We start from the raw sequence: 18,976 nt of genomic DNA, 5'->3' as shown, positions 1-18,976 counted from the left end.
GGACTGGCACGTCACTAGTCTGAGTTGGTGGTCAATAACTGCAAGTCCATGCAACGGGCGCTTATCACGATAGGTGATTGCACCATAGAGTCGAAGCGATCCCTTAGGAATCTTGGGGATATGATCGATGACAAGCTCAACACGATCGATGACAAGTTGGTCACGTTGAATATGCCTGTAAAAGGGCTTTTACGGCTATAGCGGTGTTTTCGAGGATGATGTCCAACTGTTCTGCTGTAATTGCCAGCAAACGCAAACTCCTGGCAGACGTGGTGCTATCCATACTGAGGCATAGATGATTAATCTGGTTAAAAGCGCTTAGAACGAGTAAACCCAGGGACGAAAATACTCAATCTACCCTCGCCTACATTGATACTTGCTGGGTAGAATCTTCGTTGATTTTTATTTGTTTTTATCCTCACCTTGACAACACAACAAAGACTGGCAAAGCGCTTGCGCAAGATTATCAGTTTCCTTTTAACCTGCTGCTACTCAACCGCTTTTTGATAATCGAAAACATAAAATGATATTCATTCTTACTAGCTTGACTTTTTTACATTCCGCTTCGGGAAGTTGTATTTTTTGCACGAGGCACACTAAAGACGCGTCAATATAATCCATTCCGTGCATCGGATTCTTCATTACTCGTATAGCAGCATATTTTTATATTAATTTGAACCTCATTGATAATCAATTTTCTAAAACTGACACTCTTCTGCTTCTGATATTCAAAAACACCAACGACATACGGGCATCGTTGTTTGTTTTACCCATCTACTTTTGTGCCATCTTCATTGGTACAATCATATTGGTGGTGGTGCGGTTACTTTGATGGTGGCATAAATTCAGTGAATTGAGTATAGTGAGCATGATTTTTTTTCGTCCCTGAGTAAACCTAAAGCGATTGATAAGTACATATAGAATATGTGCTTAAGAGTAGCAAGTGCATACCGAACGGTTTCTCAAGAGGCCGTGTACATCATAGTCGGAATGACACCCATCGGGCTCTAATAAACCATAGAGAAGTGCACTTTCACCTGACTGCATAGGTTCAGGCACTCAGAATCTCCTGTCTGTCCCAATTATCTCATGTGAAAACATCCCAGCTACAACTTTGCCGAAGACCACATTTCGATGGGACGTAAGGATAATTTGTTATTATTGATAACAAAGTCTAAACCATGCTGAGATGATCATTCAATTACTTTCAGAGCAACACTGCTTTTTTGCTGTAGAACATAGTAGCCTGGATTACTTTGATCTAATCTTCCCGCCAGGAGCACCACTGTTGCCTGCCGAACAGTTGGTGAAGCATACCACATGCAAACACACTTTATGATGATGAATAACAATTTATCCTGACGTCCAATCAAAAAGTGGTCTTCGGCAAAGTTGTAGAAGGGAGGATTTTACATTAGAAGAATTTATTCACTTTTCCATAAAATATTATGACGAAGAGATAGAGGGCTGAGCACAAAAGATTGGCGTTTTCCATAATAATCTCCATATAAACTTCAAATGACGTGTGCACAGGTAAATTTCTTCCGAATCACTTCAAACTTTTGGAGGATGCTATTTACCATAATTAAAATCGTTTAAGCATAGGGGAGTAAACATTTCAAAATTTGCATCACTCTAGTGGCCATTTTGCATTCTTATTTGTGCACGATACATGAGTACGTTTAAACTTCATGGCCAAGGATTGACATGAAACCGAACTAAAATACCTTCTGCAGGACTTTACTCTATGGTCACTAAAGTTATCACAAAGCTAATAAAGGCAATTAACAGCATTTTCGTGCTAATCATTTAATCAAGTTTTGTCCTAGAAATTTACCTCAATAGATTCACAACTATGGGACGACTGCAGGGCAATCGTATTTCAAATGACACACTTTTGATTTTTGAAGCTTTCCACAATTTCTGAAAAAAGTCAGCTCACTTTTCGCACAAACAATAACTTTTTTTCATTTTTGAAATGATGCCTATCGTCCATTATGCCTAATGTCCATTATGCCAAACGTCCATTTTGCCTATCGTATTTATGCCTATCGTATTTATGCCTAACGTACTTATGCCTAACGTCCTTATGCCTAACGTATTTATGCCTAACGTCGTGCACCCTAGGAGCCTCATTGCTTACAAGCGCACGGGCGCGGTGTACATTATGAGACCTTTTTTGGTGCGCCTTATTTTTCTTGAGATGTGTCTCACTGCGGTCTCATGCGCTCCGTTTTAAATTCGTTTTTTTTTAATGCACACATGGTTTTAAATTCAGCGCAATAATTAAAGTGATTACAAAAGTTTTCAACGAGGTTTGAAATTATAACTCTTGGATCGCGAGTCTTCGACCGTATCATAAAGACCATCTAGACACCTGCATAATGAGGCGAAAATAGTTGTAGATGCTTTTCGTTACTAAGCAGTTGTATCCCAACTTGGATACCGATGACGAGCCGTAGCGCCGAGCAGCGCATGAGACGAGTCTCTCCGAGAGCACATCACCTAGCGCGTGCTTTTAGCATTTTAATGAGCCTCCGTCCAGCGCAGCACACTAGGATTCCGATGAGCTGAGAGACGGTTTGGTGGGAGGCTAGTCAATACATTTATGTGCTCCTGAGAAATATGTAACTCTACGTCAAATAGTGCCGAAATTCCGCTGTCACGAATTGTCACCGGGAGCCGGGATTCGTAACAATGGACAAACATGAGTAAAGCACGTAATTGACCAAAATATATTTTTAAATTTCATCAAAGGTGACAAAAATCGAATAAGAATCAATTTGAATGTATTCAAAAATAATGTCACGATAACCACGTTTGTGCAGAAACATCGAAGGTAGACAACAAAAGAAAACTAGCGATTTCCATCAAATCTGCCTTGATTGTCGTTGGCAAACTGGAGTTAACTTGCAGTTTGAAAAAACTTTGTTGTATATTTTGTTTGTAATATCTGTGCCTCACTCCCAGGTTTTAGTGGGTCGTCGTTGGTGCTCATCCCCACACTCTCAGAGTTACCTTCTCAGGCGTCTGTTTGCAAATTTGCTACACGATGTAAAAACGATCAATAGGTAAAGAAAGATCTCAGCCATAGGAAGCTGAGTTTCAGTTGGGACATAACGCCAGTTAGAGTGGAAAGAACTTTTCTACTAGAGGCTTCGATGGATGCAAAAGTGTATAACAGAAAATATTCAATTTTACAATTATCTGTAGTGATTCATTGTGCAAGACATGTTCATAACTTAAAAAAAATGCGCTAAGGAAGGTAGAGAAACTCTTTGCAGCATAATCATTGGAATTCTAAGACGTCCCCACAAAAATCACTGGGAATCATAAAATTCGTTAGAATATTTTAAAGCAGTGGTAATCAACCTCATTGATTATGCGGGCTGTCTCAATACGTTCAAAATATTGCAATGCATTGGTCTTCTATAAATTCCTTTTAAAATTAAAAAAAAAACCTTGTAGAATTTTAGTGCTCCGCCAGTCTTTGGAGTTCTTCCTGAGCTGAAAATATATAGTCGTTTCTCCATATCTCGATATTGAAAGGAACATCGAGATAGGGAGAGATCGAGATGAAGAAAATTAGTTTAATGAACACTAGATTGAAAATTACTCCGTTACTAGGAAAACAATAAACAAACAAACTACATTTAGAGTTTTCAAATTGTTCTGAATCATTTAAATCTGGTCTAGTAACCTTTGATAATGTTCATATCGACATATGAAGTGAAAATTGGAAACAAAAAATCAACAGGACACCATCTCGAGATATGGAGATATCGAGATATGGAGACATCGAGATATGGAGAGCGAAATCGTATGCAGAATGAAGGGACCGAAGCAATCATCAACATAGGGAGAGATATCGATGTCGACTGTAGTTATATTATTTTCTAATATTTATTCAAATACCCAACATGGAGAAATGCAGACATTGTTTTATCATAGATAAAATTGACTTGAGTTAACAAATATACAATCTGTCATCAAGAAATCACATCATGCGGGCCACATTACATTACTATTCAGATCCCATTCGGATGCCACACAAAAAAAAATTCGTGAGACACATGTGGCCCGCGGGTCGCATTTTAACCATCACTGTTTTAAAGGAAACTTTGTAAGAATTCTTCAATATTTCATGAAGTTCCTACATCTCTGTGTTTTTGAAATTTGTACATGTGTGTTTGGAAATTTTTCGTTACATTTTTGGAGAAATTGAGAGCTCAGACAACCCCTTTGTTGTTGTTACTCTGATATTGACCAGAACTATCGATGTTGCACAGTACTTCAATGAATGGGGCTTAGGATTAGCAAAACATTATCAATTAAATTTGGACAAATTCTACCAAAATATCGATGTTACCGAATCGATTTGATTTGAATTTGATATGTCGAATTGATTCACCGATTTAATCAAATCCATTGAATCGGTGATTTTGAATCGAATCAATTTTCGATTTTGGAAACTAGGTTTGGAATAGGATTAAATGCATTTCCATTCAGTTTTTGAAACAATGCTTATTTTCAAAATGGGGATGGGGGATTCAAAAAGATTGATTTTTAGAAAATCATTTCAAAATCGCCCAATGGTGTTCTTAATAAACACAAATCGCGAGCCAAACATTTGAAAGTCAAGAACGGTGTCAGACTCGTCCAAACGGCCATCTGGAAAGGGAAAGAATGTTTGTTGGGGAAAATTTATATAGATTTCATAAAAAAATCAAAGAAATTTAAGAATGAATTACTAAAAGTATTTATGGGGGATTCCTGAGAAAATTTCCAAAACAATGACGCAATTATTCTATAACGATGAATCTTGGAGGCAATCTTTGCAAGATTCAATCATAAGGCAAATTTTCGTGGCAAACCAAATGGCTTTGGCTACTCCCATGTAAATAGCATATAAAAAGTTTGCAAATGGTCACTTGTTACAGAATGGTCCAACTATTATGCTTTTGGCGAACATGTTTTCAATATCTGGTCTCAATCACTGCCAAGGTACAAGGTAAAAACGATACTGCTTGACTCATAAACAGCAGCCGTAATCGTCGTGCCCTATCCAAGTTTACCAAACATAACCAACCAGTGAACAACGCCAAAACATGGCATTTCTTTGCTTTCATCCCACGGTCATTATCACGTACTGGAGAGTCCAAAGTATAAAATCAGCACTTTTGTGGCGTGCCGCTTGACTATAGGCACTAGTTAGCAAGTGGAGTGGAATCAGTGCAGGGTTGGACATTTTCGCGTTGAGGTTGCTCCAGTGGTGTAATGATCATCATGCGGGCCCTCGTAGCAACGGTTCTCCTGATTACGGTTGTTCTAGTGTCGATTGTCCTGATTAACGCCAACTCGAGACACGTGCGGAGTGGAGCGACGATTACCCGAAACGATGACGGAGATTTGGTTGAGGTGGATAGGACGGAGGCCGAGGTGATTACTAGTGGGTCGTATGAAGATGAACTGTTGGGAAGTAATCCTGAGCAAAACCATAAGACCTTTGAGTTTGAGGATTCACTTACGGATAGTGTGAAAAGTTCCGAGAGTAGTACTTTGATTAATGCAATCAGAAAAGCAGGTGAAGAGTCGGATAACGAACAGTCGAACACCAGCAGCCAAGTGGAATTGAATCAGGCAGCGGAGTCGGAGGCATTAGCCGATGGTGGAGAGGATGAAGAAATTGTAGTCCTACACGAGACTCACAACATCGATCCAGTTCAATCGTTCGACGAAGTAGTGTACACTGAAGAAGTGGCTGTAGATTCCAAGAGCACTGAATCCTTCGATGAAGTAACGGGTCGTTCGCCGACTACTCCCGAACTGACCACGGAGGATGTTTACTATGTCGAAGATGCCCCAGCCGAAGCAAAGGCCGAGAAACAGGAAGAGCAGGAATCTGAAAACACATATCTTGAGCCACACACAGTTAACGATATCAAGAGTCTTCCGAAAGAAAATCAATGGGGAAGTCGAAAAACATCACCTGCTACAGAGCGACAGACTCCGTTAGGGTACGAGCCCGAAAGCTACATCGTGGTGGATGAAGATATGTTCAAGTCAACGAAAGCCGAATTGGAAAATGCGTTCGCAGAACAGGGTGGTAAGGCTGTAGACTATCGTAAGACGCATGATTAATTATGTCACCATTTCAGATCTACTAGCAGCCAGTTCAAGCATTAGCAGTCGACCGTTGGAACGAAAGCAGAGGGCTGCTGTGGGTAATCCTGAAACTATCGTACTGAATCGAGCTCCAATCGTTCCCCACTTCGACGATGAGTATCGGGAGCCGGTAAGTACCCAATATCCAAAATAGATTGAACGATATTTGCAAAACCAATCGCCAGGATGTACATTACCCGGACATCTCACTTTCGAGGCTCGTTCTAATAAGCTTTTTCCATGAAAATCTATGCAAACTTATAATGTCCTACTGCCTTAGACGTCTCTTTAGTGGTTTGACGATTTCAACTGATTATTTGACCTTCCTAGTAATGATTTCCATTAGCTGTCCGGAATTTGAATTAAAGTGTCCGGAATATGAGACAAAAGTGAGGAAGCGTCCGGAATTAGAAGGCCACACATTTCGATTTATTTAAATTTATTCAAGTTGCGAAAGCGTATTTTTTACCTACCATTCGGAAGTTTATTCTTTTCTAAGGCGCTGAGTTATTCTTTTCTAAGGCCTTAAGTGTCCGTGATACGAATCGGAACGGTAACTGTTATTGTTATTCACATAGAGACATGTTCAAACTTTGAATCTTGGACAAAAATTTTACTGAAAAATGCAGTTATAACATGTAAAACGGTAAATTGATGAAACATATCGTTTTTAAATCCGAACACATGCATCAAAATGCCGGACGCTTTTGAAACGAAATCCGGACAGATGCGTTTGGGTTGAAAATACAAATGAAAAACTAATAAAAGGCACTTAACTATAACTGAAAATCTACAATATTAAAAATAATAAAAAATGGATACATTTGTATACATACACGCTAAAAACAAAGTTCTGGAAAACGTGAACAAAAATACACCATGAAATACCATCATGTTTACTCATAAACATGATCTAGTTCACGGTGTATTTTTGCTTGACGAGTTCATGTTTGCTGTTCACAGATACGAGACCCGGATCACTCAAAAGAACGAGGGATCCGTGGCTCTTTTTTGGCGAGAGTCGGTTCAGTTGATCAACACGGATTATTCAAAACGTGACCCGAAAAAGTACAAACAGATTCTTTTCCCATAATCTCTTTCGTTTGTTTCTCGGCCTTAGTATAACGCTAGACATGTGCCTTGCTTTGCACGCCACGGTACACATGCAGCTCCACTCTCTCAGAGCAGACACAGCCAAACAATTAATTTTCCCCGCCCAGTTGGGCACTGTATCCACTTGAACGGCAAAGCACATTTTGCTTCTTCCTTTTGATTCGGGTAGGGGTAAACGGCCGAGTATATATCGTGAGTTTCTGGGGATAAATGTACGAAGAATGAGTGGGCGAAAGATGCCGAAGCTACGTCGCATTTCGCGCAACAGAGAGTGAGTCGCTCTTTTTCCAGTTCAGTTCGCTCTTCCTTTGCGAGCCACTGAACCGTTCAAAAGATCCGGTTCACTAAAATGACTGATTCGGATCGGATCCGTTCACTAAAATGAGCCGTCTTGTCCATCTCTAATTTGAGGTAGCCTTTTTTCACACTAAAAATGCTCATTTTCACAGGTTGTCTCACTCTTTCTTGCATACTTTTGAAAAATATTACACCATACACTTCTTGGAGACGTACAGTACCAAAATAATGTAGTTTTGGAAACTTGTCGCAAGTCGAAATTTCTACTACAGGAGTTTGTTCTTTGCAGGAATGACACCGAACCGAACTGGTTCAACCAAATTAGCCGAGTGGTTACAAAACAAAGCCATGCCGAAGGTGCTGGGTACGATTCTGGGTGACAATAGAAGATTGCAACGATTTTTATCTAAAATTATTAAAATTTTTATTTGACATTTGTTCCAATGTTTCAACATTGGATATTCTAAGTAACTCATTAGTACTACACCAGGAAGGAACCTTCAGAATCATTTTCATTTTTTTTTGAATCCTCTGCAGAGCTTTCTTCATGGAATTACAACAGCTAGTCTTTATTGCTACAGCGTACAACATGGCTGGCCTGAAGATTTTTTAATTGTATTTTGTCGTATTTTCTGCTTTTAAGTTCCTACTGTATTTGGTGCTGTCTGTACATCTCATGTTGTTCGAGTTACTAAAGATATTTATCGAATTGGATTCTTTGCCAATTTGCATAGTTTGTAGAAAGTACAATCACATAATAATGCCCAGGAACTCGAGGAATTAATAAACAAGATTGTTCACCCCAACCTATTTTTACGACCGTTATACTGCCCATAAAAGCATAACTGTCCCAAATTGATGTTCTAACCAACACCTTTTTTCATCACAACATTCATGTTTCAATATACACTTCAATACGCATATGAAAATTTATACACTTTGTTTGAAAATGTTGTGGAAAAATATGAAGTTGGTGAAGTCCCATATTGAAAAATAAAGGCATAACAGTCTCTATATGAACTTTGAACCCCAATAACAACTGCAAAACTAGAATTATGTGCAACTTTATATTTTTTACTGATCAATATTATCAAAATGAATATTTTGTGGGGTGGAGCTAAATGAATATTTCGTTCAAAAATTTATCAGAAAATTATAAACATTTGTATGAAAATGCAAACTTCAAACTTTGACCGCTGTTTTCTCAATGCCTACTAATTCCATATGGGACAGTTTTGCCTTTATGGGCAGTATAGGGGGGTCGTAAAAAGAATCGTTCGTAAAAAAATCAGGGTTATTATTAAGTTTTTAAAAAATGCAGCGTCTAGATGTGGAAATACTGATCTGAGATAATCGGCAAAGTTAAAACATGGATTGAGAACTTACCAAAAATGCCATTGAAATTTTCATATTCTGATAATAGTTGGCAACACTGCTCAATTGTTATCAAAAGATCCAATTATATCGAGGTGTTATATCCAGGTATTAAATTTTAAAGATAACAATACCGAATGTTAACCAGAGCTGAAAGAAGTGTTGCATGTCATACAGTCAGCCAAAACACAAATGTTCATGTGGCTGGCAACACTGTTTAAGAAGAATTGAGAAAAGATCAAAATTATAAAACTTGAGCGGAATAGAAAAATAGAATGCTCAGCAATATAGGAATACTATTCAACTGTAAATAGTTTCTCATGAAGGGTTCGAAATTTTGTCATAGGTCGCAACACTGCTCATTTTTATTTATCTTTATTTGAGTGGCCCGAAAAAAATGTATAACAATCAATATATTAAATTTATGCATCTTATTTATGTCAAATCTTGAGCAAAGTTTAAGTATGTATTTTATGTTACTCACTGTGTCCGGGAAAACGAAACACAATCATTTTTTTACGCTGGCAACACTGATAAAATGGTTCGAATAAGTTAAATGCAGTCAGGTCTCCTATAAGACACGTAGATGGGGCTGTTATATGAGACTTAGAGCTTATGGGATTTAATTAACTAGAAGAATATCTAGATCCTAATGATTTGAAAGGTTGGTGCCTTGTGAAGAGTTGTTGAATAGCTAAAGAACTGACATGCGGTTGTCATTGAACTACGGAATTCCGCCACCAGGCAGTGCTAGTGTGCATGAGACTTTTGTTTTGCGAATACCTCAGGATCCTGACACCTAGAAATGCCATCTAGACTCATGCTCATGCTTCGATCATATTTCCTAATCTAGAGTACACTATAACCTCAATTTACGAACTAGATCGGGGGTGCGTAAATTGAATCAGTGCGTAAAACGAGGGAGCTCAGTTCGTAAAACGAGGTTATGCCGTTTAGAGTCTACTTGTATGAAATTAATTTATATTATTTATAAAAAATATGCTCTTTTAGCACCATTAACATATTATTAATACATTGGGTTCTAAATCAGGCCAAAATGTGTGCAAGTTAAGGTCTTACAAGAAATCTTTGGAGTTTGGGCATATGACTCTACATGAATTAACGGAGATCAAATTGTCATTTTTATGTAGAAGAATATCTCACAATACTGGACCCTAGAAGATTGTTATAATTCTAAGAAGCATTTGTATTATCAGATCCAAGTTTTGGTAATAAAGTGAGTACAACAGGTGTCTAGTTCATCCAAAAACTTCCTGGAATATATACCTGCAGTGTACTGGCATATTTAGCGATCCTTTGATGTTTTTTTGATATGGCACAGGTCCTTATCTATTCATAGTAGTAAACTGAGTATTTTTATAATTTGTGCAGATGTCCTAGGTCCTCCAAGAACTCCATTGAATATAGGCCATGGAATCTACGACCGTAATAGGAGATTAGAGGTTAGTTTTCAAATTCTCCACATGCCCCTAACCATTCATGTGAGTAAACGGTGTATTGTAATAATTTGTGTCGATGTCCTAGGTCCTTCAAGGACTCTATTGAAAATAGGTCTTGGGATCTACGACCGTAATAGGAGATTAGAGGTTAGTTTTCAAATACTCCACAGGACCCCAACTATTCATGTGAGTAAACGGTGTATTATGATTTGTACCGATATCCTAGGTCCTCCAAGGAATATAGGCATTTGAATCTACAAACGGAATCAATGGTCTATGGGCAATTTTTTAATATAGCACAGTCTCTTAACCATTCATTTAAGACAACGAAATATTTTATTGATTTATACGGATGTTTTTGGTGCTCCAAGGACTCCATTGAAAAAAAGCCTTTGGATCTACGGCCATAATAAGTGATTAGAAGATAGTTTTCAAATGCTCCAAAGGCCCCTTACCATGCCTGTGGGTAAACGGTGTACAGTAATGACCCGATTTTGTCAGCCTCCGATTTTGTCTACCCCCGATTTTAGCATCCTTTTTTGCCCGATTTTGTTACCCTAAAATTTATATTAATTTTATTAGAGCAAACACGTCTATACTGGCAATATTGGGTGCATAAAGTCAATTATGACCTTTGCCACGTTTATACAATCATCTGAAGACAGAAATTTTGAAATGTTGAATGATTATCCAAGAAACTCATCAATGTTACCTTGGATTACGTTTCATAGAAAATGGGAGTAAAAAGCAATGTTTATATTAACGAAATCATAGAGCTAAGTCCTAAAGTTAAAATAAAACTTGAAACCTGTCGAAAAAAAAAATCCCGATTCAAGCTCTTTCCCAATTTTGTCAACCCTAAATGCAGCATGGGGCTGACAAAATCGGAACATTGTACTGACTGTATTGTATGAATGTGTGCGGATGTCCTTGGTCCTCTTAGATCTCTATCGAATATGGGTATTAGGATATACAAGCGTAACCAATCAATAGATAGTTCTTCAATATTGCAAAGGCCTCTTACTGCCCATATTAGCAAACGACTTCCGAGGACTCCACGATATATAGGCCTGAGTATCTACAAACTTAAGTAGTTGTACATTGATGATACTTATTTATAGCATAAAATCTAAACTCTTAAGGCTAAGTAGCCCGTCATTCATTTTGGTAGCCTTGTTGATTTTGCAGATTGCAATTTCAAAGTGATAAAACTCAGTCATCTTAAGTAATATTGATTCATTAAAGTATCACTACTTGCGCATAAATATAGAAAGTATGCTGATACATTTTCAGCAATGTCAGTGCAAAACCTAGTGATTTTCTTGGATTCGCAATCGTGAGACGGATTGGCCATAATCATCGATGCCCAGTACAAATTTCAATGACGGCCTACTTCCCCTTAATATAAGCAAATGGATCAATGTACTGATGTTCATGAATTTACTTCGTTAAACAAGTGACGTCAATTGAATTTGCGTAAAAACAGACTTCGTTGAATGAGGTTTTGGTAAATTTAATTTAAAAATGGCGTCAGATATCGATTTTCGTCAATAATATTCTCCAAACGTAGGTCGCCATCTTGGATTCCAAAATGGCGTCGGGCATCGATTTTCGTCATCCCCTCATCGTGCCCATTCTGAAAATACCCATATTGTATGGGTTTCCAAAGATTTTCACAAACCAGAGGTCGCCATCTTGGATTCCAAAATGGCGTCGGACATCGATTTTCGTCATCCCCTTATCGTGCCCATTCCGAAAATACCCATATTGTATGGGTTTCCAAGGGTTTCCCCAAATCAGAGGTCGCCATCTTGGATTTCAAAATGGCGTCGGACATCGATTTTCGTCATCTCCTCATCGTGCATATTCCGAAAATACCTATAATGTATGGGTTTCCAACGTTTTTCCCAAATCAGTGGTCGCCATCTTGGATTCCAAAATGGCGTCGGACATCGATTTTCGTCATCACCTCATCGTGCCCATTTCAAAAATACCCATATTGTATGGGTTTCCAACGGTTTTCCCCAACCGGAGGTCAATAATTTCCCACAGAATTGTCAAAACTCAATTTACGCACTGCGTAAAAAAGTGACTTAAATTGAGTTCACTTCGTAAAAAAAGTGACTTAAATTGAGGTAGCGTAAAAAAAGACTTCGTAAATTGAGGTTTTAGTGTACTTAGAAAGATTCGTAAATCAAAAGTTTCCTGCTCACTGGCAACATCTCGGCTTAAACAATGATGGTCGTTGAGCTACTGAATAACTTGTCCGAAGACGCCATATTTCTATATAATCAGGATCCTGAGATATTCGCGAAACAAAAGTTTCATGCTCACTACCCGAGCAGAAGAAAACTTCTGAATTCCAAATTAAGGTATTCCAACCAGATAATTTCCAATACTTACAACCTGAATGAGGTATGAATGAGCCCTGCATAAGAGGTAAAATACCTCAAATAATACCTTCTGCATATTCTACACATACCAAGCTGATAACTAGATCAGGTATTGTAATATCTAAATAATACTTTATGGATTTTTATATGAAAGTGAAATTTTTCAATAATAGTTTAATATCTCCAGCAGTCCACAATAGCTGTTTCAAACCTCAATGAAGTATTTTTAATTGTTTTAAAGATTTTTTTCCAATACAATTCTCATACCAAATTGAGGTTTTGACATCTGAACAAACCTAATTTTGGTATGATACCAAAATATGGTATGCATTAGTAATTAGGCAGTTATTTTCTCCTCCTCGGGTATCGCTGCCTGGTGGCAAAATCTTGAATTTTATGGATAAAACAATGATATTCCTTGAGCTACTGATCAATTTTTCCGAAGACGCCATCTTTCTATGTGGTCAGGATCCTGAGACATCCGTAAAACAAAAGTTTCATGCTCAGATTTTGAACCAAGTTTAGTTATTTGCCGCTTCATTTGTTTATATTTTCAAGCTGAAGCTCAGCTCAAATTTCAAAAATGAGTAAATGTTTAATAGTTGGATTCTATGCACTTATTTTTAGGATTTGAATTACCATCAGAACTGTTCTTTGTAAAAATTCAGCTTAATGTTGAAATTTTGAATTTTGTAATAAGTAAGCCCATTTTTCACAACTTGATAAAAAAAATAGGCGAAATCAATGAAGCAAAATCTGATTTGAAGCTGCCGAAGAGATTCGCTTGCAGTTTTATGGGAAAGCTGCGGAGAATAGTCACACTAACAAGAGATGTTCGAAGCATTGTAAAAACGTTTCCAAAAAGCTTTTAATAATTCCGTCCGTGTGAATTGATACAGGATAGGGCTGCGCATAAATGTTAACAGACAAACACGTAATTTGCCCGCTCATGTCCGAGAAAATTGTAGAAGAAGCGCGGCATCGGCTTAGACTGACAAGAATACGTAATTTCCCCTAAATTCCGAACACTCGACTTAAAGGTGAGGTTTTAAATAAAATGTTGGAAATTCTTGCTCAAGATGATAAATTTATGTAGAATTCAAGAAATCCATATTGAATAAGTCAACTCTCGATTACTGCTAGGCCCATCGAGGTACAGAAAACAAAACCAGTGCAGCTGCGATCCAAGAGACCATGAAGTAGCCATTAAAACCAATTTTTAAAATGGTTCTCTAACTCGATATCTAGATACAAAATATCGAGTAAGGGAGTGTATTGACTAGATTAGTTTTACTCTTTAATATCGACTCTGTTAGGGATATGAGTCATGTTCGCAATTTGAGATAAAACAGCAACAAACAAAATTCTGGGGAATGACTGGGGAATTGACAAGTGGCAAATGGTAATTTGTGGCAAATGTCATTTTGGCGAATAGCTAGCGAATGGTTTTCCGGCAAATATCGCACAAACATCAAAATATGATGGTCAAATACATGATTAACCCTTTTCCCAAACCTCGTTACAGGGATGCCCTCACATGTTCCCGCCGCCACCACCAAGGCCACGATATGTCCATTCGATGGAACGCGGTGCCCGGCCAAGCTACCCCGGACTGGAGTCGATCTACAATCCACACAATTGGGATGCACACAACATGAACCTGCTCCGTTTTCCGCAATGCTCGGCCTGTCAGCGGAAGCAGGTTCCCCTGTGCCGCAGCTGCGGAAGATGCAGCGAATGTTGTCTGCACAGCGGGTGCACCTGTGGCTGTCTACATTCTTAGTGTTTGGATGCACCTATACCTATGTAGTTTTTTTTTAAATATAAGTATTGATTGTTGACTTACTTTTTCCTGTAGTGTTTTAGTTTTCTCCGCAAATGGCTCCACACTGGGGACATTGACCATTATTGTTTTAAATTTTGACACAAACGCGAATATCACAACCGAGTGGGATGACGCAGAACGGCGACTACTTGGACTGATGTTTGATCAGCTGTGGTATTTACAACACCGCTGGCTTGTTCTTGAGATATTGTTTTTTTTGTAAATAAGGGGATACAAATATGTTATATATTTGTTACATTTTACTTGAATGCCCTCAATATTATTATTGAAAGTATTTTTTTTTATTTATCTACATACAGTCAACTCTCCCTTACTCGACGTTTTGTATCTCGATATCGAGTTAGAGACCCATAGTAAAAGTTGACTCTAATGGCTACCTCGATGGTCCGTTGGATCGCATTTGCACTACTTTTTGTTCTATGACTTGATACCTCCCTAACCTGATGGTCTTTTCAATACAGTGGAATTCCGAAATTTTCAGTTGCCAAAAACGGAACCGTGCCAAAATCGGAACCCTTATTTTAAATTTTATTTTTCAACTAGGGTAGATGTACCAATAGTGGAGGTACTAAGCACTGTTGAAGTTCATTCAACCCCCTAAATTGAAGAAGCGCAATTAATGTACATGTTAATGTTGTAACGGGAAGTAACGACCATTAACTTAATAAGAAAAATGATTTCATCGCAGTAATCCACGGCATGTAAGTGAAAAATAATACCTCCACTATTGGTACACTGTTCCTTTAGTTGCGGTATATTTTTAATTTGTGTTCCTATAGTTGCGGTATCCGTTGTTTTCTTATGGGATCCTCCACTATAGGAACACTTTACCGCAACTATTGGTACAAGCAAGAACAGTTTTAGCAATTTTAGCGATATTTCATCAGTTTTAAAGCAATTTGAACGCACTTTTCAACTATTCCGTGTATCAACAAGCCAAGACGTCGATTGGCAGTGTCGGTTCTGTAGTTAATGGTAATAAAATCAGTGAAAACGGCACTACCGCAACTATTCGAACAGCCACAACTAAGGGAACACTTACCCTACTGGTTTTGAAAACATCATTAGAATGTTATTATATCATCCTTATAGAACCATATGGCATAAAGACTTCTGAACGGTTCACTTCTAAGCAGTTTTCCGTGATATTGTACTATGCTATGGATCTATAGCGCCGAAATGTTAATTGTGGCAAACGTTCTACGTCCATGCTTTTTAAACCTCAACGTCTTTAATGATTTTTAGAAGCTTCATGTACACTATTTGTATGAGTGGGCCATGTAAAATTAATAATCGCAAAAGTGGCTTTTATACAAGAACTGAACATTTTCCTAAAACTGTGTAATAAAACGAAAAAAATTAAATGTGTTACTGTATTCATACAAAGACGTTTTTAAGTACAAATCAAAAGCCCTGGGTATTGAAAAACATCAAAAATCAGTTCAACTTTAGGCTTTAGCGTAAAATTTCACAAAATTCGGTAAGTTTAGAATACCTTCCTAATTAATGTTTCTGAAAAAGTAAAGCAATTCATAATGAATGATTGACTGCAGTCAAAAGACCAAACATAAACAACTACATCTCATGATCTATAAATGCGACTCGTAATTTTGTAGAATACATATACAACTTTTAGTATTTTTACTTGAAGTGTGTTTTTATTTAGCTAAACATATAAACATATATATATACATATATCCATGTTATGAAACCTCAAGAACCTGATAGGAATCTTCAGGTGCTCGTAAGTAATCTACTGGAAAACGCTAAGGTTCCGAAGCATCTTGCTAAAAATAATGCTGCTATATTGCCGAAAATTCTCAAGTCTCCAAGGAAAATTGTCAAATGTTTTTTATTCTTAGGTTACCACTAGCACTCAAATTCCTCTGGAAACCTTTTCAAAATCTACAAGATTTCGCCAGAAATACTCAAAATACCACCACAAATTCATATTTTCCCGCTAGGAATAACCAGGATGCCCTAGAAATCTTAAGAGTTTATTAGGAATCACCAAATTTCGGACTTAATCCCCAATAACCAACTATACATTCTCAGGATCCTCAAGAATCCGTTAAAACTTCTGAGAAGTCCCTTAAGGACTAAGAATCTCCTAAGGATTCTCCAGGCTTCAGTTAGGAAACTCATAGTCCCAGCTCGCAAGGAACATTTTGTTTATGTTGAGACCCGTATCCTTGATTAAAAATCTTGCACCGAACTCGTCTCTTAAAAATCTAACGTCTTAAAGAATTTCCAACAAAGAGGGAACGTAGCTCTAATTAGTTGTCGCAGAAATATTAATATGCACACTAATATCACAAACAAAAAGTTAAAATACTCTTAATCGTTTTTATCGCACGCTTCAATTATTGAGAATAAGTTGTAGTTTGGACTGTGTTCACATTTGTGCCGGTATTGAATGGAACATTGGATTTTTTTAAAAATAATATGCAATATAGTAAAATCTTCACTTTTTTATGGATTATATGTTGGCACTTCTGCAATTCACTAGAATTAAGCAATTTATTCTATGAAATTCCTTAAAAGTTATGATGCACGACATATTGTTGTATTTGCATTTATTACTGCGGTGTGTTTTTCATGCGCAATGTATGTAACTCCACAATAATAACAGCGAGCTAAAAAGGTGACTTTTAGTTGCCTAATGTGCTTGTACTCTGTTCAAACAAGCTGCTCCAAAACTGGAGAGAAGTGATTTTTAGTGTACCACCTACTGGCAGACCCAAGTGGGCTGGACACTTAAGAGGAATGCCTAAGAGATTGATCTCTAGTTGAAATTGTGGTGGAGATGAATGGCCTTATGAAACGTTGCGAATGCATGACAAATTACCATCCTGAAGTAAATAAACGCGTACGGGAGCCCTTAGTAGTTAATGAGATTTGGGGGAATATCAACGAAAATGAAGATCTGGAATGTAATCGGTGTGTAGTTGACCTGCCATTCAGATAAATAAAGCAACAGACACGATAATATTTACAAAAAATTACAAATTTTAATGGTATTCAAAAATGTTGCCAAAAACGGATCCATTTTGTTGCCAAAATCGGGGAATGCCAAAAACGGAGCATGCCAAAAACGGAATCCCACTGTATAGAGTTATGAAAAGTTGACTGTATTCAATTTCATAGAGGCCCACTTTATCCTAAAAGTCCGCGGTTACAAAGCAAAGCGATGCTGAAGTTGTCTGGGTTCGATTTCCAGTCGACCAAGGATCTTTTCCTGATGGAAATTTTCGTAACTTTCCGGAGCATAGAGTATCATCGTGCCTTCCACACGATATACGAATGTAAAAATGACAATATAGCAAAAATTTCCAAGGAAAATTCTATGTTGTGTAAAAGTAGTGCAAAAACAAGCAACTGCATTTCAGTTCTGTGACTCGGATCGTTTTTGGATTTTCAAACCCATACAGTACCCGTATGAGGAATTCGTTTTATGCTTCTGGACAAATGTTGCTTATACTATGGGCAAAGTGATAGAACGGAACACAACTAATTCCTTGAAAAAAAAAAAAAAGGCAGAATACATGTGTCCCAAATGTCGGATGTAAGCTAAAATCCATTTTTTGAGTTTCATTGAAGACTGAAAGCCATAACCTGAAAATCCTGAAGGAATATCTCCGAAATTTCCAGAAGGTTATGTAAAAGTTCCTGTAGGAATTCCTCAGAACGTTCCTATAAGGCAGTATGCATTTATTACGTAACGCTAAAATTACAAAATTTTGACCACCATCCCCCCTTCGCAACGCTTTTTTTTAAGGGATTTTTAAAAATTTCATATGAGTCATGTGTATAATTTATGGATATTACCTTGGAAATTCTTGTGAAGTTCCTCAGGAGGTTACTGCAGAAGTTCCTCTGGAAGTTCCTGTCGAAGTTCTTCTGGAAGATCCCGCATGATGGTCCTCCAAAAGTTACTCAAGAAGTTTTTCCGAAAATACTCTAAGATGTTTCCGCTAGATCCCCTACTAGGAGTTCCTTCACAGAGTTCTTCTGGATGTTGCGTTAATGTTTATCCCAAAAGTTTATCTCCGTAATCTTCCGGATGTTCTACCGAAAGTTCTTTTATGATTTCTTCTAGAGTTCCTTAAAAGTTTCTCTAGGAATTCCTTCGCTAGTTACTCCAAAAACTCCTCTAGGAGTCCACTCGGATGCTCCTCTTGGGATTTCACCAAAAGTTTCTGTATGATTTTATATGGAAGTTCCGCTTGGCAACCCTCCAGAAGCTCTTGTAGAAGTTCTGTATTATTTTTGTTTTATGGCTGTAGCGGTCATGCGACTCAAAGGTAAAGGGAGTCTATAGATGCAAA

The 18,976-nt window shown here is 37.7% G+C and overlaps 1 protein-coding gene across 1 annotated transcript; it reads left to right on the top strand.

The window, feature by feature from the left end:
* Positions 1-4,844: 4,844 nt before the first annotated feature.
* Positions 4,845-14,748, top strand: LOC23687770. The gene is made up of 3 exons (XM_021845934.1): positions 4,845-6,106; positions 6,159-6,295; positions 14,328-14,748. The coding sequence occupies exons 1-3, from the start codon at positions 5,278-5,280 to the stop codon at positions 14,583-14,585; spliced, it is 1,224 nt and encodes a 407-aa protein (XP_021701626.1). The 5' UTR covers positions 4,845-5,277; the 3' UTR covers positions 14,586-14,748.
* The last annotated feature ends 4,228 nt before the right edge of the window (positions 14,749-18,976 follow it).

Source organism: Aedes aegypti, chromosome 2 (assembly GCF_002204515.2).
Source record: "Aedes aegypti strain LVP_AGWG chromosome 2, AaegL5.0 Primary Assembly, whole genome shotgun sequence".
NCBI classification, from domain to species: domain Eukaryota; kingdom Metazoa; phylum Arthropoda; class Insecta; order Diptera; family Culicidae; genus Aedes; species Aedes aegypti.
The sequence above is the reverse complement of the archived record's forward strand: the minus strand, read 5'-3'. Positions and strand labels throughout refer to the sequence as shown.

Excerpts from the sequence above, each read along its gene's own strand:
- LOC23687770 (XM_021845934.1), top strand. The coding sequence starts at position 5,278 with ATGATCATCATGCGGGCCCTCGTAGCAACGGTTCTCCTGATTACGGTT. Across the intron at positions 6,107-6,158 it reads TGCGTTCGCAGAACAGGGTG|ATCTACTAGCAGCCAGTTCA; the intron begins GTAAGGCTGTAG and ends TCACCATTTCAG. Across the intron at positions 6,296-14,327 it reads ACGATGAGTATCGGGAGCCG|GGATGCCCTCACATGTTCCC; the intron begins GTAAGTACCCAA and ends ACCTCGTTACAG.